Raw genomic sequence first — 23,157 nt, 5'->3', positions numbered from 1 at the left:
CACATCACAGTCCCTTCAACTACTTAACAGTTAAAAGTAAAGTTAGATGAAAGCAGAACAGACAAAATATTTTACAAATGTCTTATCTGTTGCAGAGCACCCTTATGTCCCTGTACTCCCAAGGTTTCTCATACAGTGCTGGAATTAGGGTTGCTGTTTTCCTACTAATGCATATATCTTCCACACCCTGAAACAAACTTTGTTAAGGAGACACGAGAGTCTAAGTGCTTTTAAGAATAATGAAAGAACATTCTAATAGTGACAATTCTGTTTAGCCTGTGTCAGCTTGTGTGCTCAACAGTATAGCATAGCTTTTGGAACTAATTCAGGTGAACTGTTCAGAATAAACTTCTTTTCCTGGCATGTGTCAGCTCCTAAGAAGTTAATGAGAACACTTCCATACCTGTTGCTGTCCACCTGAAAGGCAGCTGTCAGCTTTTGCAAATACTTCATTAAAAGAAAAAATAAGTGAGAATCTTAGTAACTTGAGCATGGTAAACACATTTTCCCTTCCAACAAATGTGCAGCACAGTAAACACAGCATTACGTGTCACTACGTGACAGTGAATTAATAGTTGCAAACAAAAATTTAAAAGTAAGTAATGCCATTCATATGTTTGATGAGAAAATATGCATTAAAAAAATAAAATGTGACCTAGAATACAAAAATACATAATTAAAACAGAAGTGTGTGGGGGGGGAATCTGCAAAAGAACTCCCCCTGTGTTACAGGATTGTATTTTTGTGAGTTTTTTCCAAGGAAGTTCCTCGTAACAATAAACTGACTGTAACTGATCCAGTGGTAGAAATATCATTCTAAGTCAGCTTAAGAGATCACAGGCAAATTCTCAGAAAAAGATGATTAACAAAGGCTGCTTTCATTCTGAAGGCTTGAAGATTTTGTTATCTGTAAGGCTTGCCTAAGCACAGGCAAGAGAGAGAGAGAGAGACACTAAGACAGCTGTTCCATGCCTGGAAATAAAGTTGAGGGATATCAATCTCCAAATATTAGCCTGAAAAGAAGAAAAGTTGACAGTGTAAAGAGAAATTAAAAGAAAGCAAAGCATTTTCCATCAAAAGCCATTCCTTTTCAAGCCAGCCCATTTTAATACATTTTTGAGGTTACCTCACTTTGATGTATTTGCTTCAGCATAACTTTAAGTACAGAAAAATGCAGAGCATGGAAATAAGCAGACATGCTTATATTCAGTAAACGAAAAATCTTTGAAACCCTCTCCAAGTCCTGTCAGCTGCAAATAAAGTTTCTGTCTGGGAAATGTGATATAAAACTTCTTCAAAGATTCACAGGTAAAAAGTAAATACTGTTTAGATCATCAAATAGCCTCTATATAAAAACAATACCAAGAATTATCACTCCTGCTGGGGTTGGTCTGAAAATGTAATGCAAGGCTTGGTACACAGGCACCAACACACATAAGAAATAATTTCAGTAGTAAATAAACCAAAACCCTACACTTAGAGAAACCTCCCATCTAAATGTATCTACAGATCGTTAGAAAATACTTGTCAGTAAGTCCAGTTTCTGTAAAACAGTGGCAAATGCAAAGAAACTATCTAATACAGTCAAGTAACAGCTGTTACATTAATTTAAAATTACCCTTTATTTTTCACAAGTTTTTCCAACATGTTGTGCATTTTGGCACTGTAGACTTTGAGACAGCTTCAAGTTTCTTTAAATTACAAACAGTAGATACAGTAGGAATATTTTAAACCAATTTCTTTAAAATAAATGTCAAGTTAAGACCCTTAGCTTTAAAGAGAGACTGCCACCATTTCATCTTCCTGATACAAAATTCAAGTAATTTTAAGAGTAGAAAATTGTCTCTACAAAACATCCTATTATTACAATTTACCAGCATTCTGAAAATAAACATCAAATTTCCAGTATCAATTGGGTGCAATTACACACTTAGAAAAATAACTCACTTTAAATGAAGGTCACTTGCTGAAGAAAAGTAAGTTTTCAACAGGATGAGTTCTCAAAAACAAATGATAAACCATTTTTTCCCCTGGATAAATGATTTAATCCTTGTTCTATCTCTGCAATTAATTTATTTTTTCTTCTAAAGGTGTACATTTCAGTATTGAAAATGAATTAAGGAAACAGGCTACGGGGATATTTTCCCTTCAGTATATACCGGCATATGCAATTATTGCTTATCCGAAACAACTGTAAACAAGATGCACTTCATTTTGTTTTTATGTTGTGATTTTTCACTGCTTGGTACCAAATATACAGACCACACAAACTTTAGCTGTGTCGCTTTACTGAACGAAAACCACAACAATTTTTTCCGATGATTTTGTATCTAGAGTTGTTTGGGTTTGTTTTTTTCTCAACGAAGACATGGATTCACTGTGCTTTTCCATTTGCCCTCCTTACCTACTCTTTAGGTCAGCAGAATGGAAAAACAAGCAGGACACGTTTATTTGTGACTGAAGGCTCAGAGCAGATATCGAGAAATCTTCAACAATATCAGAACATTTTCTGTTTTTCATTCTTTTTCCCCAAAGTACCTTTGTTGCGTAGGTACAAGAACTTAAAGTTTCTTTTATCACCATCTTCCAGAAGAAATCTATAAATAAATGTTTGTGTAAAGAACACTGCTGTTGAAGAGGGGAAAAAAAAATAAAATTAAGGATCAATAAATGATACTGCAATGTATCTTGTGCCATTCAAGATAGGAAGTCCTTCGTGTAAATGTGTAAGTCTTCCCGGGTGCATGAAACTCCATCCTTTCCTGGGAGACTCAATGGAGCAGTTGTACCTAATAAATTTGCATCCACCTCCCTGTAGTAAAAACACAAACAAAATAAAACCCTAAACATTTATCCTGTGTTTTAGTAAAGTAAGTTCATTTTTATATATCCATGACTTCAAATATTTTACTATTATTAATAGGCTGTTAATTTTTTCTTTTACTATACTAGTTATTTAAATGTCACCATCTTTAGAGCATTACACAATACACATCCATCTGCAATCAAAGATTTCCCCTTGCTTTGCTTTAGCGTTTGCTGGATAACAACTCATTCAAGAAGCAACTCTGACAAACATCTTCAGTAGTTTTATTGCAAATTATACCAGAGAGAAGCAAATCATGTTCACAGGCCTTGTTTCAGGACTGCATCCCTAACCAGGATAGCATTTAAACAAATCTTAAATGAATTAATCTGGCTGCTGCTTTCAGACTGAAGGTGTGTTTTCTAGAGTAGTAAGTGTGGCAAGCACCTTTATGGGTTTTAAGGACTATGGATGACACAGGCTTATAAACACAACAGGTTAAGCTTCTCTGCTAGTCAATGTTGGATATTACTGCCACTGCCCTGCCTAGCTCTATGCTCTGGGGACTGTTTTATTTCAATCAATATCAGAGTAGAAAATAATTTAGCTCAGAAAAAAACTAAACAGGTAAAAGAGTTGAAAATCTTCATTCTGCAGCTGATCTAAAAGAGAACCATTAAAAAAGTTCTATAGAAAAGAAGCCATTTGAGTCAACTTGGTCCTGTTTAAACCTGAAAAGGAATTAAGGAATTCAGAAATATTAAAAAAGAAATGGTTAACATCTCCAAAGTTTTTCTTTAAACCCCTTCTCTCCCATCATCTGAAACCAGTTTGATCAATTCAGCCTGACTGCACCAACAGTTCTGAATCCTGCAATTAAGCAAATTTAGTACTTGTCAAAAAACACTAAGGCATTATATATCCCAATTTGTGATATGCATCTTTTCATCTTGGTCTCTAAGAATATGCATTTGGGCTCTAATTTGAAAATAACATTGGGCACTCAAAGGACATTTTTTAAGTTGGTAAGTTGTCAACTTACTTGAAAGTCCTCTCCTACTTTGTTGAGAGCAATGTTGATTGTGAACGTGGAGGAATCATGATGAGGTCTGAGTGACCGTTGTCTGTCAGGGCTGTATTTCACAACAAAATTCAGTAAAGCATACCCCTGAAATAAAACATACAGTCAGACTTCAAGTTGTGAACTGCCAAGTCACATACAGGACACTTGGGATTTTTTCAAGTTTAGTTAAAAAAACAACCAACCAACCAACATTTGTTTATACCTACTGCTATGCCATGTATAAACTCCCCAACAAAATCAAATAGGGTAATTCGATAAAATTCTTAAATTTAGTCATGCCACGGAGTAATTATCTGCAAAAGTTTTAATCCCATACCTTGGTATAATAGCCAGCAAACACTTTCAGCGTTACTGGTGCAATGAACTCCCTTATGAAATGCAGCCATTCATTATCCAGTCCGATTTGCTTCATATGAATATCATCAGTTGGGACATTTTCATAACCTCCAGAAATACGGCTGTCCTAATGAAAACACCGCAAACAGCCATGAAATATGAACGTGAAATGTTTCTGGCATTTTTACAAATATTTATTTGAAATCTACAGAATCACAGAACTGCAACAAAGCAATACTTCAGTGAGCATATGTGAGCTTGCTGTATAGCAAATTCCACAGCTAACTGTCATAGAAAAATCCTGAGATATTAATTAGCAAAAGCTGGAAGTTTTTTAAAGGATGAGTAAATATTTGGATGTGTTGCCTGTAAGTAAGAAGGTTTCTTAGGGTAATGGTTTTATTTATTGAGTTGCAGATGGAATTGAAGTTGTATCAGATTAAGAGAGTACAGGCCTCAACTTGACATGGCAAAAAACATTGAAATAATTTGAAGACGAAAGTATGGTAAAATCCTTTCTGGAGGCTCCTACCTTCAGTAAAATTGTGACTACAATTATTCTCATTTCCATGGTACCACATTTGTGAATTAGACAAATAAAATCCTCTGCTTTTAGTGGTAGTTAATAAATACCTTAAAATTTCTGAAAACACTGACACAACACCTCAGAACATCCCCCTTAGGGGGATGAATTTGACAAATTAGTACTTAGGTGGTAAATTAGCAAAACTTGTGGAACAGTTATCAACAGCCATCCAAAAATCAGCCTTGGGTAACTGTCAGGTAACTACTACAGAAACTGCACTACTGTTAGTGTCTAATTTGCTAATTCAATCTTGCATCGGGTTTATGTGGCAGTTTTGGTAGCGGGGGGGGCTACAGGGGTGGCCTTTGTCAGAAGCTGCTGGAAGCTTCCCTTACATCTGAGAGGGCCAATGTCAGCTGCCTCCAAGACAGACCCACAGCAGGCCAAGGACAAGCCCAATGGTGTCAGAGACAGCACCTCTGTGATGGTCATGTCTTTAAGAAAGGGGGGGGGGCGGGAAAAACAGTGCAACAGAAATTGCAGCTGGAGAGGGGAGTGAGAATATGTGAGAGAAATAGCCCTACAGACAGCAGGGTCAGTGCAGAAGGAGGGGGAGGAGGTGCTCCAGGCACTGGAGCAGAGATTTCCCTGCAGCCCGTGGTGCAGACCATGGTGAGGCAGCTGTGCCCGTGTAGCCCACAGAGGTCCAAGGTGGAGCAGAGATCCACCTGCAGCCCCTGGAGGACCCCATGTCAGATCAGGCGAATGCCCAAGGAAAGCTGTGACCCCATGGGAAGCCTGCGCTGGAGCAGGGTTCTAGCAGGATCAGTGATGCTACAGGGATCCCACACTGGAGCAGACTGTTCCTGAAGGGCTGCACCCCATGGAAAGGACCCACACTGGAGCAGAGGAAGTGTGCAAGTCCTCCCCCTGAGGAGGAAGGGGTGGCAGGAGACAATGTGTGATGATCACAATCTCCCATTTTCCCATCCACATGAGTTGCTGAGGAGGAGGAGGTAGAGAAAATGAGGACTAAATTTAAGCCTGAGAGGGAGGAGTGGGGAGAAGGTGTTTTTAAGATGTGGTTTCATCGCTCATTATATTATCAATCAAATCAGAGTAGGAAGGAAACTAATCTCCTGAAGTTGAGTGTGTTCTGCCTGTGATGGCAGTTGATGAGTGATCTCTCCCTGTCCTTAACTCAGGAGCCTTTCGCTGTATTTTCTCTCCCCTGTTCAGCTGAGGAGGGCAGTGATAGAGCGGCTTTGGTGTCCAGCCAGGGTCAACCCACCACTGGATTAATTGAAGAATACCTCTAAATCTACTGAACAAGAAGCTACGTGCTAGACAAAACTAAGCATTTTACACCACAAAGCAGAGGTTTCAGGTCATTGGCAATTGTTGGGATATTTTTTGTTGCAGTACACTGTGACTCACTATTGTAAAGGTACTCACTCATTTAAGGTCATGTTTATATAGGCTGACACTTACCTGGTGTTTTCCACCAGACCATTGTCCAAAATGTTCCATTTCTTCTACCAGTTCGTCACAGGCAGCGTCAGAAAATATGGGAAACCAAAACACATCTGGACATGGCTATAAACAAAATAAAATTTAAAAACTTTATCCCCAAGTGCATTCTCACAAAAGCAAAAAGTACGAGCTACCTTGTAAGCCATGACCCAGCATTAACAGGTGTGTCAGTGTACCCACACATTCTGTGCCTTATGGCTCTAAATAACAACCCTGATCTTCTGCATTACAAGCTATTATGAGGAACAGTTTAAAACTTAACATTGTTTTAAACACAAAACCAATTTATGACAGCTTCTTAAGGAGGCAAAGTTCATTAAGTCACTGTCCCTAATTGGCACAGAACTCATCATCCAACACAAGGGCTCTGTCCAGATCAGCTGCATGAAAGCAAGAAGCCTGGACCAAATGGACCGTCATGGCAAACATTCAGTTCTGATCCAAAACATTAAAAAAATTTTCAATCATAGACTAAAACAGCATTTGTGTGGAAATAGCTACTGTATGCCAATTTATTATCAGTCAGTTCCACAAATTTTTAGAAAACTACTTATACCCACCTGTTCTACTATATTATCAGTGAAGATCTTTGAGTAGTTTGGATTTATATAAGTTTCCTTCCAGTCCTAAAAAAAACCATGATTTTAAGACATTACAACAAAACAAATAAATTTAAGTGACAAAGAATCTATTCATTTGCTCTGTCAAAAGCATTGAAACAATTAAACAATTTCTTATACCCATAAAAAAAATGGTTCTTATCATGTCAAAACTCATGAAACCTGTTACATCAGGGCCATATCTCCAACTCCTTACTCTCATCATCAGTTAGCTTATTGCTATATTGTTTGCTTAGATGGGTTAGAGAGAACACCTTTCAGTACATAATCAATATTATGCATAGCAGACAAATGTTCTCCATGTAAAGTCCTTAAAACCTAAGCCCTTTATAATATATAAACTTTACTTTTTTCTTGATAAAATAACTCTTTCATCAATAATTAGATGCATACCACAGGATTTTCAAATATCTGCCAGAGGTCATTGTTGTAGTGGGAAGTATTGTAATTGGCTGTAGAAAGAAGTCTTCCAAATTCATGTCTGTTGGTAATGTACATGAAAACACCCTATACCAAGCAGAGAAAGCATCATTAGCAAAACTGTCCATTTTAGCAAATACCAAGTTTTAAAAAGGTCTGTTTATGACTGCACTTCCATAAAATATATCACACACTTGGACACACATTATTATACATGTGCAGATCATTTAGCATCCTAATTTTCAAATGTTTGACTCCAATCACCAGCTACTGTTCATAATATTTTCTTTACAAGCATTTGGTTGTATTATTTTCTAAACACATTAAACTGAAACATATATTGTTGAGAACATAAAACCATGTACAGTTATAGAAAGGAAAAAACAGAGAAGCAACTGGTTGATTTGTTTCCCAGAAAACCTAAGCAGACACACTGGAAGCATCTTTTCTCAAACTGAAAATGCTCACACAAGAAAACCAACATCTAGGGTTTAGTTTCCAATCAAAAACTGAAAGAATAAGCTAACAATCACAGGGCTCTTGAAAGTCAGAACAAGAAACTTATTTCAGAGTATTCACTACGTGATCCGTCTGGTGAATTGGCCTGAAATAAAAAGATATTGGCAAATACAGCATACAACAATATTCAGATCAGCATACAAAACAGCTGAGCACTCTGAAGTCTGGTCACGTAATTATATGCAAGATATGAAGTGTGGTAAGATACAGCTTTATTATCAAGCTATTAACAGAAGATATTAACAGAACTCTCTTGATTAGAAATAGTAGTAGAAAATAGTATTTTTAAAAAGAAACTTAGGTTCTGTGGGACTTTTTTTAGTTTACAGTTTTTCAGACTAAAACTTCATTTCTGAAATGTTTGTGACTTTTGGATTTGCAGCGGATAAAGACAACATCATTTGGGCATTTTGGTACTTCTGTCTACGTTTTTGTCTGAAAAAGAGTTAAACTGTTAGAAAGATAATGATTATGTTAAACATGCCCAAAATCATTGGGCGCTTACCAAATCATAAAATAGCTGCAGCAAGGAGAATAAGGAGGGCCTGGGTCAAGAAACACAGCTTAAACTGACATTGTGGTCACTGAGGGGGCCTGGCAGACTTGGGTGATTAGAGCTTTACTCCTTCCTAAGACTGCTGAATCAATTTTAGCTACAGAGGCACAGCGTCAGCACACCTTGATCTCAGAAGCACTAAGAAACCTCCCTGGGGAAACAATGAGCCTCTCTAAGATACATTGAGCTGGTCATGAAGAACCTGTCCCTGGCAAAAACTTGAACCTCAGAAGACTGAAGAGAAAGCTAGAGCAGTATTTCATTAGAGTGAGTGGACAGAAGAGAAGTTATCTTCCTGTGGTAGAATAATACTGCATGTAATAATAACTCATTAATAAAAAAAATAAAGCAAAACCTTTGGGGGTCTGAGCATATGGAATGTTTCCGAAGAAGGGGAGTCTTTTTCCCTTTGTAAAGTCTAAAATGAAGGAGAATCATCACATCAGTTTTCTGATACATAATCTCTCTTTTTCTGACTATGAATAGGTTTCCACAGTTACATCAGGTAAATAGCAGCCTTCGCTTTATAGCTGATATGCCTTTACAGACAACATGCATCTCCAAGCAAAGCTCTTAATACACATGTCCAAGCTGTTTCCACCAGCCCCTTCTTATCTGCTGCCAATACAAAAACAAGCACATACCAAACCATCCTACAGCCCAGACTGAGAAGGGGGAAAAGAGAAAGCAATTTTCTGAGGAGCCAGTCAGATTAGTTTAATGAGCACATGGAAAGCACAAGTTGGCAATAACTGATGCTGAGAAGGTTTGAACACAACAGGATTGGACAGGAACGTTCTGAGGAATCAGTACAAACAAAGGAGATCATGCCTTGTTATGAGGGAATAAAAAAATCAATACTTGCCAACTTTTCTTGTTCAATTCAGCAAAATTATTTTTCAATGCTATAGTGTCTGGAAATAGGTCTGGTTTAGGTCTTATTTGTTTCTGTGCTGAAACTAGTGTAAATATCAGTAGAAATGTGGATTTACATATTCAAAACTTTACAGTACAAATACGTTTTCTCTCAGTACTTACAGCTTAATGCAAGTAACACATTTCTGATACAGTTTTTAATCTATCTAGAAAACTTAATGAGTAATTCATGCTCCTTAAGAAGATTCTGACCATTTGATAAATGATTTAGGCTTCTCATATAACACAGTTCACCCTTATTTTAAATATATACCTACTTAGATAAAAAAAATTGCAAAATATTCCAGCTTAGTCTGCTACAAGTTGCACACTGTATAAAAATGTGCATAAAAAAGGTGGTCCAAATGCATTGGTAAGTTTTAAATAAAACACAGCAGCGAAGTTGAGCCCTCTTTCATCTGTTGAGGTTGCGCCAATGAGAAAGGTATTTTAACCTCAATAGAAATTTCCAGGGAATTTAACTAGAAACCATCATGCAGTCAGTGCACCAGTGCACCAGTTTTGCAAAAACCTCTGTTCTCAACAATTTAAAGAAATAAACCTAATGTTCTATCTCACAAAAATTGGCCAGTACTTTAAATTAGAATTAAAATATAATATCCAAGATCAATCAAGTAAAGCAGCGAAGTATAGCAGGACACGAAGACATGAGTGTATTTGAAAGCAAGCTGTTATAGATACACCTTACCATTTCCCTGGCATTCCTGCAGAGTGCCATATCAGGATCCAACTTATCACGCATGAAGTAGTTCTTTTCTTTCATCTCTGATCTGAGAGTTTGTCCCTTAATTAAGTATATATTAGCCATGTAAGGGATATTCCATACTCCTCTGTTGAAAAAAAACCAAAAACAAACCCAACACATACAAATAGTTTAAAGCTATGAAAACTAATTTGTTGCCTATTCTATTAAATCAGGATCTCTATATCTGTTGACAAGAGTAAGCAATTTGCAAGGAGAAGAAGTTGAAAGGTTCCCAAGACATTTGAAAAACTACATCTGGACATCTCAAACATAGGCGTAGGCAGTAACTCAATTTTTATGAAGTATTGTTATAAAAATATAGAGAGGTCAAATTCTCTATGGAGTTTTAACTAGAAATTTACTTCATATTTCTATAGTTAAAGCAATCAGTCAAACTCTCTTAAAATATTATTCTACACTGCCAGATGGAAAAAGTAATTCCAAAACAGATTTTTAAATGAGTTTAAAGACTTCACTGAGACTTCACACAGCTGGTCTGACCTCCTCACACAAATACCCATGGACCACAGCAGGCTGTGTATTTACGTGAGTTGGGCCAATATCAACACAAAAGCATTGCTTTCAGAATGCTCACTCTGCAGATTTCCTCCCTCTCAGCACCACGAGCACATCTTTCAGTACAACTGAAAACAAGCAGTCAATCTGTTTCTGACCTTTCTGTTCTTCCACAGCAATGAAAAGGCATCACCACATGGGAAAGTCAAGCTTGGAACAACTTACATCACATTCATTAGGGGAAGGATAAACCCAAAAGTTTATCCTTGACAAAAGTATTGCTGAAGAGCTCCTTAAGATATATCTGACAAAATATACAGGATGAAAAACACAATGAAATTACAGTTGTCCCACTGGTTAAGCATTTGTCCCAAAGAGATGACAAAGTCATTTGATGAATGCAACAATCGTTCCTTTTGGCTGAGATTCCAGGGACAAAGTTTTGGGGTTGCTATTTGTTTGTCCTGCCTTTTCCTGTATTATGCACTGCTAGAGTAATCAGGCACAAACAGACCAGTACTAGTAAACTAGTAATGATTTTGTCCAGTACTAACATCAGCTCATTAGGTTAAGCACTTTGCTTTTTTTTTTTTAAGCTGTGAATGGGAAGTGACAAGCGTATTTCTATGAAATTAAAAATGCAAAACAATATAAGCATATTGGGTGCCTTGACTTTAACAATTAGCTTACAACTACTTACACTCTGTTCCCTTGGACAATATCAACATAATCTTCTGATCGGGCATAGTAGCCATCTGGGCTCAAAGCACCCCAGAAATTGGACCAAAGCTTCCCGTGACGAGTTACGAGTGGAGCAATTATCTTTCTGTGAAATGACATATTTGAATAAGAAAATATCAAACTCTGAAGCATTTGAAATTCACATCAGGAATTGCTGCTTGACAGGTACAAAATGCTTTGTGAATTGTTGGTCTCCAAGCCTGTTATGAAATATGGCAATGAAATACCACAGGTAAACAAAGAGGATCTAACTCTATGAGAACAGAGGGGATCTTATTTTCTCTGGACGGGCCCCAGAGAATCCTTTCAACCCAAAGGAAATTCTACAAAATAAGAGATATACTACACCTGTTCTGTTCTATCAGTATTCTTAAAGTTTTTGGGTTTGTCAGCACAACATCTGCATCTATGTTTAAGTAATATTCACATGCTTTATCCTGGCGACAAAGGTCCCTAAGAAGACAAAAAAAGAATTATTAACTCCCATATGTCCAGGAAAAAAAAATCACAAACAATAAAACAAACAAACAGATTAAAAACCCCAAACCACAACTAAGTACTCTACTAATTCATTGCATTAAAAGCCCTCTGAAGCACAGTATTGTAAAGAAAGGTGTGTTTGGATTACAGTAGAGTGATTAACTAAAAGAAAATTTAAATACATGGATCAGATGCCTTATATTTTTCTTTTAATAAACTAAGTGACCTCTAACATTTACCAAGTTCAGTAATACCTACTATACAGTTTCCTAATGGAAAATAGGGTGGGGGAATCATGCCACTAATTTATATAGCTGGATATCGGTACAGTCACTTCATAGTGAAACAGTGAAGTAAGAGTAAGCTCCTCTAGCAAGACTCCATGTGGTTGTAATATTATCTTTGGAAAAAGATTCTACAGATGTGATCTGATGATCTGAATAGTAATTGAAACCTTATGGAGGGTGTAAGACAGAAAGTATAAAGAAATATACATTTAAAGACCTTTTCTTTGTCTTTTTTGTGACTTACGAGAACAACAGGGTTGGTAAAGAGAAATATAAACAAACTGCACAGGCAGTGAATGGAAATTAGAAAAAGTAATTGAAATTGTCCATACACTATTTCTGTGTTACCATTTTGATCTCAGAAGAATAAACTATCTGTGCAGATTCCCAGGCCTTCAAGAGAAAGCTGCCACCAAGCAAAAAACACATTCTACTGTAAAAATAAAGGATACACGGACGACGTTTGTGTGTTTCTGTCAGGGTGCACTTGCTAGGCTATACCTGCTAGAGTGAATTTAGCTTTCCTATGCCATCAGAACAGCAGGAGATTACAGCAAATCAACTATACTTTTAGAGGAAGTGCAACAATTTCCTCAAGTCAATACTACAGCAGTAGCTTCCTATCATGCAGGTGGTGGCATTGATTTTGTGTATTTTTTCCCTATTTTAATTCCATCGTAACAGCTTGAAACACTAAAATTATTTTACTTTCTTGTTTTAAAACATCTATAAATACTGCTTTAGTTTAAGTTCCACCTGATTTGATTGATTGTGACTGTTTTCTGCAAAGGAAAAGATCTCTGTCACTTCAGAAGATCTTATAAACACTGGATGTGACAGGTTACATACAAGTCAAGAAAACGGCTGGCATGGTTTCCTGCCTGCTTTTCTTCCCTTCTACTACCTAGCACTAAATGTTCCATAAGAACTACTACTTATCAACATCTTATAGGTCTTTTTGTTCAAACTTTCTCCTGCACAAAGGACTGAAGAGGTGTAACTTGGTTGGAATCATAAAAGGTACAGCTTTTTTATTCCATAAATTTAAGACATTCTTCCTCTTCAAGTCTGATCACTAAAGATGTGATAATTGATCTGAGATACATTTTTAAGATACTCAAATATCAGAAGTGGTCTCCCCACTACTGCTGAGATCACTGTGTTTGGACAACACCCTCAGTTTAAATCTTTGGTCTGTCCTTTGAGGCAAAACTAGAGACTTTCTTCTATCTTACGCATATATTTTTATGACAGAAATTCCTTAATCAGCACTTTCACACATAATTGCCCCAGTTGAAACTACCAGGTTTTATTTTGGCCATAACATGGTCCTACAATTCAGTCTTTATGACATTTTCCATTACTAATCTATTCTGTTCAAAGCTTTATAACTACTGAATGCAATTCACATGTAGCTTTATCATTAGCTTAATTACAATCACTAATAGTAACCTGACTTTTATATTGCACTTGGCATTGGATGTTAATTTTCTTCCAAAAACATTCAGCTCCTTTGTCATTATTCTAATGAGGAAAATAAACCCAAGAGACCAACAGACTTGATGCCAGTCCAGGGTTCCAGCCACAACACTGGCCAGCACGTCCCCAAAAGCAGGTAAGCTGTTTGCTGCTAAGAAAAATATGAGTGGAATTAACGTTTTTAATTACAAACATGTGATAAAGTGGAACAGATTTATAGTTAGTTGTAGATAAACATAACTGGAAAATTAATTGCATAATAGCGAAATGAATTGTCCTTCAACTTTTGCCTTTTTATTTTTTGCGTCCCCATTCCCTTTAAATCCAGAACCAGAGAATTCTATTACAATTGGTCCCATGTGCTTAGTGTTAGAAATCCTCCTGTTCTTCATTCACACAGTAATCCAAACCACAGAATACTAAAAAGCTTTGGTCTAAGTCACATTTATTCATTCAGTAATCTACTGAAAACTCCTTGAAAGCATTACTGTCTTAAATAGTCCAGAAATGTCAAAGTTGCCATTCTGACTTATTTCTTCCTCGCATTTCTTTCTCTACAACGTTGAAGACTGGATCACCAAATGGTAAAACTTATTCTTCACATTTGACATGATGACTTGTATCTGAAAATGCTAGGAGAATTATGCTTTAAAACAGCAAGTTTTGCCTTTTGGTGATCCTTTGTGCTTTAAGCTCACTAACAAAAATCTCCCTAAAACACTACAAGTTTCACATAGAGATAGAAAGACAGTGATAAAAGTTTCAGTCAACATTAATAAAGCACACATACACTCAAGAAATTCATGCATCTTCTCTTTAGGTTTTCAGTGCTGCCAAGTAGCTTTCTCAAGGAGATAAATGTAATCCTGAATATTCTCATGTTTTAAAGTATTACATTCTTACAGTATATGTTAATCTCTCCAGATGCAGAAATTCCAGATCATATGTAAAACTATTTCTTGTGTATATCCAGGTCACTGCAAGGAACAAGTGGAAAGTGCTTTCTAGCAATGCTCATATGTATTGTAATATACTTTCTTACCTAAATGCAATGGCTAAAACCTTCAAACTACTTGCTTTACACTCCACCTGCTCTAAACCAAGACCAAATGTTGAAAAGAAAGCTGTATTCTTGTACATAGAGTAATTTCAGTGTAGTGATTAACAAAAATTTAGAAGGTGGCCAAGATTTTTTTGTTGGAAGTGTAAAGTGAAGCTCAGCAGATCAGTTTGAAGTATTTTGCAATCAGAGTGATGTTCGACTTCGTTTACAAACCACAAACCCATCTGGAACAGTGACCTCATCTGAAAATGGGAAAGTGTCACTGCTCTCTTCCTCATACTTTCCACTGAGATATTCCAAAGAATTAGCTGTTTATAAGAGTTAGACATATTGTCTACCCAATTTCTTTGCCATTGAGCCACCTTCTTTTTTGACATAGTTTGAACTTGCAATTAATCAAGTTACTGTTTTTACACCCCTCAGTTTGAAAATACAATTCCACATGTGGACTGCAAGCCCAAAGTGAGAGTACTTAAACCATCTGACAGATCTCTGAAAGAAAAGGTGTTCCAGATACAAGACTTCAACACCCACCAAAAGACAGGTTGTCATCACCTGCCATTTAGAGTTACATTTTGCATCTCTCCAGGCAGCCACGATAGTATAAAGAAACTCTTATCAACCATCACTAAAAACAAACAAATGTAGCCAGAAAACAGCACTAATGTTTAGTTTTGCCTCTCATGTTTAAGTATTGTTACCACAGTCTACCACACCTGGAAGCTACTGAAATCAGGAACAGGTGGAAAAGTTGTTTTTCTGCAACACTCAAAATTCAAAATGCTGAAGTGTTTTGGAGAAGCAGCTCCAGAAAATCCAAGTCTCTAATGGAAAACACATGACATCTAGGAGAAAAAGATTTAATCCCCCCTGCTCTTACTTCAACCACAGCCAAGACACTTGCCCTACTCAAAGGACTGAAGGGGGGTCCTCCTGTGTCCATGACATTGTTTATCAACACCAAATGGGAGCTCAGAGACAATGATTTAATATCCTCCTTCAAGAAACACACAGGAAATCCCAAATCTAGCTCAAAATTCAATGGTGGTGTCAATGAACTCTAACTGATTCTGATCTACTCTTCCTGAAACTTTGGAAAGCTTTCAGTGTAAACTTTCACTAAAATGTGCACTTTACCACTAAAAGCTGAGGTAAAAGAAATTTTTTTTAAAAGTTAAGGAAAAACTGCACACAGTTCTGTTACTAATGTTTTTGAGAGAGGAGAAAAAAAAAAAGAAACAAGCCCCCCAAAAGAAAAACCCTGAAGACTAAGTACTGGGGGAAAAAATATAATGCAAAATAAAAAGCTTTTTATAAATAAAGCCTCAGAAATGCATGAGGAAAATTCCCATATCTCCTGACTTTCTGTTATTGCTTGAACATATTTAATTACTATTTTATGTTTTCTGACATAACAAATTCTGTAACAGCTGGATGAAATCTCATCTGCAACCAAGGCAAAAATCACAGATTTTTTTCTTAAAGAAAAAAAGAAAAAACTGTAAGAACTATACCTTATAGACAAAGGCTACAAAAAAAAAAAAAAGACACAGAAATCAAGTGATGTACATTCAGGGAACATATTAAGAAAACATGCAGCTGAACCTTCCTTCTCTTTATTCTACTTGGTTCTCTTTCCATTTTGATTCAGCCCACAACAAGGAAAGCTGTGCACTCCTGTTCCCCAGTATTGTTGAATTCTAACAAGTTTTTGCAGATTGCAAAATTTTTGGTCCCTACTGAACTTTCACAAGCGCAGGAGAGGGCTTTCCATGTCAAGAAGAAGCAAGAAAGTAAATGATTCAATTATTCTTTATTATGTGAATGAGAAAAGTAGATCAACTGCATTATATACTCAAAGTATTCTGCTGAAAAACTAGTCCTTCAATGCTTAAGTTGCCCCTCTTTGTATTTATTGAATCCTGTTTTGCTTCTTCAAATAAATAGACTCTGTGTGAAATGTGCAAGTGAGGAGAACAAATTAATTCTAAGTCTACCGGAAATTAACAGATACTAAAACCAGCTAATTTGGAAAAGGAGAGAAAGCAAGTGTTTGAGGCAGATGAAACAAAACTATCAGTCAATAATGCAGATAGAGGCAGGAGAAAATTAATCAGAAGACTGAATATATCAATCTCTGTAAATCAAAACAATAAACAAGTTTGAAGAATTACTCTTTTCAAGTTATTCCCATTGCAGTATTAGTGAGAAATAAATGAGGTTATGATGCTCAAAGCCAGATGAAGGGTTGAAAAGCAAATAATTTATTAGAGTAACTGCCCTTGCCTTGAACATCCTGTACTTCCAAATTAGATTTTTTAAAGAAATGTAAAATGTGTTTGTTCCAGTGAAGTTGGTGAGGTTCACAAGGGCAGCCATGCAGACCAGGTGTGCAAAGCAAGCAGCAGATTAACTGAATCTGCTTCAGACAAATTGAAGGGAGCCATTGAATTATATCTACATTGTCCACATGAAAGATCCTACTACTAACACTCAGGCTTTTTGGATGATTCAGTGTTTTGCCATTGTCTCATTCCACACACATTACACTTCATGTTTTCTCTATATACAATACATCTCTTTAGGACAGACTCTTTATTAGAGGGGCCTTTCAAAACGGGAGCAACGTGGGTCAAATTACATCCACACAGGGATAACACATCACACATATGATTATCTCCCTGCCTTTCAAACAGAATTTAAAATAATTTTGTGTAAATATTACAGAATCACAGAATCAGCTCGGTTGGAAAAGACTAAACAAATAAAAGACCTCTGAGATCGTTGAGTTCAACCTAAATGGATAGCATTTTTATTTATTTAGCATACTAAATATGCACTTAAATTACTATTTTTTTATCCATAGATCAATCAAAGACCATATATCAAAAGCTCTTTCACATAAGTAGGTATATTCTATCAAAAGATGACAGGTTTAAAGATCTTTGGGTGAGATTTAGTAACAGTATAGATAGTGATTACACTGAAGATTCTGCTTTATGCTGTCTATATAGCAAAAAAGAGGCAAAGGCAACTCCAGAATCTCCAGCTCAGTTACACATAACATACACTAAAAAGAGTTTGCAAACATGGCACATTTGCTTTAGAGACTATTAGAAATAAAGAAAAGAATTATTTATAAACAAGTGAATGGTTGCATAGACTAACACTGGACATCTGCGGCATTCTAGAAAGGCAAGGGGAGAGGCTTGGATCTCAGCCACAGATTAGTTTCCAAGTGGCTTCAGCACAACAAAATGGCATTTAAACAAATTTCCAAGAACACCACAGAAACTCAAGACTAGACCCTCATTCTTTCAGTTGATGCTATGAACAGCCTATGCTTTGCTCTTAAGCTCTGAATAGAAAATGGCCTTTTCAAACTAACTTCTCTACTTATGGAAGATTTGGTAGAAGAGAGAGTGAAAGAACTATCAGAGAATGACGTCTGCTCAAGGGCCACCTGGGACTCTGATCTTGGTGGGATCCTGGTCTGTAAAACTCTATACTATGACTGATGTCCTGGAAGAGCCACGAGCAACTCTGTGATAGCAACCAGTGCTGAAGCCAGTAAAGAAACCTTTGGACAGGGAGACCTGATGTGGGATAAAAACTCCGAGGTTCAGATTTAGGCCTGGCAAGTGCCAGGTTTAAAAGCTAAAGTTTTGGATACTCTAGTAAGAAGAAAAAAAAAAAAAAAAAAAAAAAAAAAAAGCAAGACAAAGCATAAGATAAAGTCAGTTGCCTTTGCAAGTCTCGGTTTTGGTTTGTTTTTTTTCTTTTTTTCCCCAATGGAAGAAGAAGCTAGATCACTTAAAAAAATATTCCTGCCTCTTTGAACCACAGGAAGAAATATAATTCCATCACCTGTACACCCAGATCAAGCCTTAACGGTATGTTTACGTAAATATAATGTCACTTAAGGAAAAGAGTAGGGACATAAACAACCAAAGTGCAATTGTTAAAAGCATATCCAATGCAACAGGTACTTCTATTCCATAAAAAGTTAGCTTAAAAATGTTTTGAATAAAAAAAACAAAAATAAAACAAATACTATTGTTTATGCATTGTCTATGCCTCCATCAGAAGATGAGGCTATTAGGTAGTCCAAAGCAGAAGAAGGATGTTTTCACAATGACTAAAAGCTTCTTATATTAGGCAAAAACATAAAACACTCAACAGTTCATATCTTATGTCTAGATCTTTTCTACCAAAAAAAGCTCCCACTTTCATATCTGAATATATAAAGTTGTTAATGATTAAGATGCAAAATAACGTACATGCAAAATGAAAACATGCTAGTGGTATGCATCAGTAGAACATATTTATAAATTACAACTTACATTCCCATGTTTCGGGCCTCTGCTTGACTCAGATTTTCTTCAGGTCCAACAATTTTTATATTTTTGATAATATTCTTGGCTTTTTCCCAGAATTTCTTGATGTGCTTTTCATGGTAAACCTCCTGCAATCATGTTAACATTGTTTATAGCAGATGTAAAGTACACTGCTATGAAATCATAAACATAAGTGTCCAAGAACACATTGTATTCTTCCCTAAAGAAACAGATGCCAAACATTTAAAATAAAGCTCTTCTGCCCAAAATTTTAGCAAAATAATCCAGAACATCAGCAATATTAATCAAAGCTGTACAATGATGCAAGATTCACAGATTGTTTATGCAATATTTTTCAGGATATTTATGTTACAATCTTTAAAACCCATCCTACAACCTCACGTAGGAGTTTTTCATGCAACTCTAAACGGCTTTAGAGAGGGAGCTGCCACCTGTATCAAAGTGTGCAGGCACAGTCATTGTTTCTTTAAAATGCAGTCACACTGATTGTTTCTTTAATTTCTATTTACCCTACCTCTATTTACGAGAGCTCAGCTGCATTCACTGCTTCCAAACCAGTGTCTTCAGTGTAGCTTCTGACTATTATGCCTGACTTTAGAATAATTAAAATATTGGGTAGGGGTTTTCCTCCCACTATAATAAAAAGCTATTCAGTTTTTATATTCATTTCAAATACCATAATATGACTTCTGGCTGAAGCAACAAAATAGCCTATAATTCCTATGTGCATATCACATTTATACCTTTAACATCCCCTTAGGAAAGCACATTGAAGGCTTTGAAGATAAGCTCTACTTCTGTTACTTATCCCTTTCATGCTATCATATCAACAGTAATGTACACACAGTGAGAAAGGGTACAATTAATTTTTATTCCCATTTCTCTTCCAGACCAATTTCTTCCAAAAGAATCGTACACATTTGACATCTCGCTCACTAAAATCACAGAATCATAGAATGGTTTGGGTTGAACAGCACCTTAAGGATCATCTCCTTCCAACCCCACACCTTCCATTAGACCAGGCTGCTCAAAATAGCAAAACTTGACTGAAGGCACTAGTGAAGGATCAGCAACACCAGATCATTAGGTAATTAGCAAAAAGTATTTGAAAGCAACTTCTCTGTAGTACCAATCAGACTATATCTGAACACATCAATCTTTCCCATGGGTCCCAGGAGGAATGCCAAGAGAAACACAAATGCATTGGAGTATCAAGATGAAAAGCAAAACCTATGTCAATTATTAGATGCAATTATTAATAACATTTGGCCAGTCCAGAAGTGGTCAGGTAGTTGGCCTAGATGATCGTTGTAGGTGCCTCCCAACTGGAACTATTCTATTTTTACACTCTTCTCTTGTTTTACGTCAAGCAGTACCTCCCCCAGAAGCACACACTTCAAAATACATTCTTTTTCATTACTAAAAGAATCTAAGCAGTTTCTTTAAAAAGACTTCAGTAAGCCCTGCAACAATTTAATTTAATTTGTGCATTTTTCACAGTTCAGCATACTAAACTCTGAAAAATTATCTCTTCCTATGCATTTTAACTGTGTTCCTATATAGAATCCATATACTCCCTCACGCACTTCGATTTATCACATAATTTCCAAAACTGAAGTTTTGCACAATAGTAACATCATACTTACATTATTATGAACGAAGATACTGAGTGCCTCCCGTGGGTAGTCCAGAGTCAACAGTCTGTCTAAAAATTTAGGTAGGAAAGGAGTTGGTTGTTCAATGAAAACACCAATTTTTACTCTTGGATATTCCTAAAAAAAATGATATTTTGACATAACCAATAAGATTTGCCTCCTTTCTAAGATGAGTTATATTAAAGAGCAACTAATGTCACATTGTAGTAAATTTAGTCCACATAGCTTTCAAGCAGTCAAAACCGACTAGCTCAAAAGTGCTATGTGCCCTGTTTATTTTCACTAGCTTCACAAAAAAGCAAAGATAATGGATTTAATATTGCTGGAAAATTCTTTGAATTCAATAACAAACTGGAAGCAGAAAATAATGTATTATTGTTTTTAAAATTCTTACTTTAAAAGAATACTAAAACACCAAAAGAAGCATTTAAGGAAACATACCTAGAATGGCACAGCAAACTCATTTTTTGAAAATAACACACATACATATATAAGTTACATTTACAAGAAAATATAAGGAAGACTAGTTTTTTAAAAATAGTTAAAGAATAAATACCACAAAATATTTTAATCATTTGTACTTTAAGATGAAGACTGCAGTACCCTTCTGTAAATGTATATGCACTATTCCTCCCTGATCATTTCAAGTGGGCTTTGCATTACTTCCCCACCCACTGATTTTAGGAAGATCTTTGATAATCTAATTAGAGATTCTCTCCTCACATCCAAAGATATTGAACTTTTATCCACCTTCTTTTAATGTGAATTCACATCTTTTGAACAGTGGTATTAATTCCTGGTGTGGAATTCCTGTGCTTGATAGAGATCATAACCACTAAAACAAACACTGACAGCACCTTTGTGCTTTGTGTATTCTAAAGTATAGCATTACATTATGCAAGACAAAGAAATTTAACCTTCAGAGGCCTCAACTCCTACACAAAGAAATACATTGATTTAACAAAAATTATTTCCATCTCAAACCCAGACAATTATTACAAACGTCTAATCCACTACAAGGCTCAGAGAGAAACCTTATATGAGTATAAAAGTCTGCCAGTTAGCTTTCCCTAGCTTTCCAACACCCACTTGAAGAGTGTCTGGATAAACCATCAACACATGCTGAGATTTTAGTGTCACTGTCTACATCGGAAATCCAGAAACACCCTGGCAAAGGCACCAGATCGGAAACATCAGGCACCAGTGTTTACCCTGACTACCTCCTATTCACAGCTTCATCTGCAAACCTAATAAGCACTCACAGGGAGATCCTAATATCTTCAAAATAACTGATGAAGACATATGTGTCTCCAAAACAGCACCTGAGAGTGGTGTCACAGGAACTGGTACCACTGATGGCCAGGAAAGCCATTGGACCAAGCTGAGTACACACATGTGCTGCCAGTGGTAGAACTGCTGCAATAACTGTATTTTGTCATTCTCCCCTTATTCTCTAGGACAAAGGGAAATAGGTTCAGGTTGGACCTGCAAAGTTTATACAGAGAGTGAGGAATTACTGACACTGCTTCAGTACACTGAAGTGTGAACCACTTGGCTCTGCACTAAAATCTGTGACTAAAGCAAAATAGTGTTTAAAAAATTGAGTAAAAATTCCTGTAAACTGCATCTTCTCAAAGTAGAGTTCATCAATGTAGACCTTGGTTTACCACAGAGTTGTCACTGCATAATCTGAATCTACATTACAACAAGTATTTTGAGTATATTAAGTCAGAGGTTTTGGTTCTTCCCAGTTGTGCCTGAGCAAAAACACATTGGAAACACACAGTCTGCACCAGGATGTTACGTTTTCTCTGAGGTCACATATTTTTACTTTTTCACAAGCAGTAGTTGAGTATGTGACAATTTCTGGAAGAAATACAGAACAGTGTCTCAGTACAACTACACAGAGCAAAGTCCCAGATCACCTGACACAGGAGTTACCAGTGAAGTGAGAGGATGAGTGAGGTCATCCTTTCCAGATGCACTGAGAAGTCTTCATAGCAGTAGCAAGCTTTAGGACTTAAGAAGCAGTTCTAGGGGGATTAAGTTTGTTGTCCAGTTTAGTTTAGGTTTTAGAAAAAAAAAAATTAAAAAACCCAACAACTTAAGAAAAGTGGTAAAAATTTACATTTTTGTCCAGGTGCATTCTTCAACTTATTTTCCATTACCTTGTTTTTACCTGAAGAGATAACTAATTTGAGGGTGGCAGAGGCTGCTGACATTACCAGATGAAAGTAGCTACTGAGTGTTTCCACACCTCAGCCATGATCACTGCCCAGGAGATCCTGTTTCTGTGAAGGGCACAAGGATTGAGCAGAAGACTCTGCACATGAAGCTCTCAGCTCCTTTGAACAAAACTCCAAAAAACGAGCAAAATCCTCAGAAGATATGAGTGTACAAATGCAGAAAGTTAAATAAAACAATATGGGAAAAATTATCAGAGTAGTACTGCTCTTTTCACTGAGGATTTCTTGTCAAGTAGCAACCAGACAGGCCT

The 23,157-nt window shown here is 36.4% G+C and overlaps 1 protein-coding gene across 2 annotated transcripts in view; it reads right to left on the bottom strand.

Annotated features, from left to right (window-relative positions):
- Positions 1–1,083: 1,083 nt before the first annotated feature.
- The window catches only part of PLOD2 (procollagen-lysine,2-oxoglutarate 5-dioxygenase 2), a 52,499-nt gene continuing 30,425 nt past the window's right edge, over positions 1,084–23,157 (bottom strand). The window contains exons 9-20 of one of the 2 annotated variants that reach the window (XM_039389667.1): positions 20,652–20,777; positions 18,991–19,112; positions 11,687–11,791; positions 11,298–11,423; positions 10,025–10,166; positions 8,756–8,818; positions 7,299–7,412; positions 6,846–6,911; positions 6,244–6,348; positions 4,207–4,353; positions 3,849–3,974; positions 1,084–2,812 (exon numbers count right to left, since the gene is read on the bottom strand). In XM_039389667.1, coding sequence (XP_039245601.1) covers positions 2,657–2,812; positions 3,849–3,974; positions 4,207–4,353; positions 6,244–6,348; positions 6,846–6,911; positions 7,299–7,412; positions 8,756–8,818; positions 10,025–10,166; positions 11,298–11,423; positions 11,687–11,791; positions 18,991–19,112; positions 20,652–20,777 — 1,398 coding nt within the window. In that variant the 3' untranslated portion in view covers positions 1,084–2,656. The remainder of the gene's footprint in view (positions 2,813–3,848; positions 3,975–4,206; positions 4,354–6,243; positions 6,349–6,845; positions 6,912–7,298; positions 7,413–8,755; positions 8,819–10,024; positions 10,167–11,297; positions 11,424–11,686; positions 11,792–18,990; positions 19,113–20,651; positions 20,778–23,157) is intronic. The other variant, XM_027740033.2, reaches the window with a different exon arrangement.

Source organism: Pipra filicauda, unplaced genomic scaffold, assembly GCF_003945595.2.
Source record: "Pipra filicauda isolate LSUMZ 115617 unplaced genomic scaffold, ASM394559v2 scaffold126_size2276778_pilon, whole genome shotgun sequence".
NCBI lineage: Eukaryota > Metazoa > Chordata > Aves > Passeriformes > Pipridae > Pipra > Pipra filicauda.
This window is presented reverse-complemented; position numbering and strand designations above follow the sequence as displayed.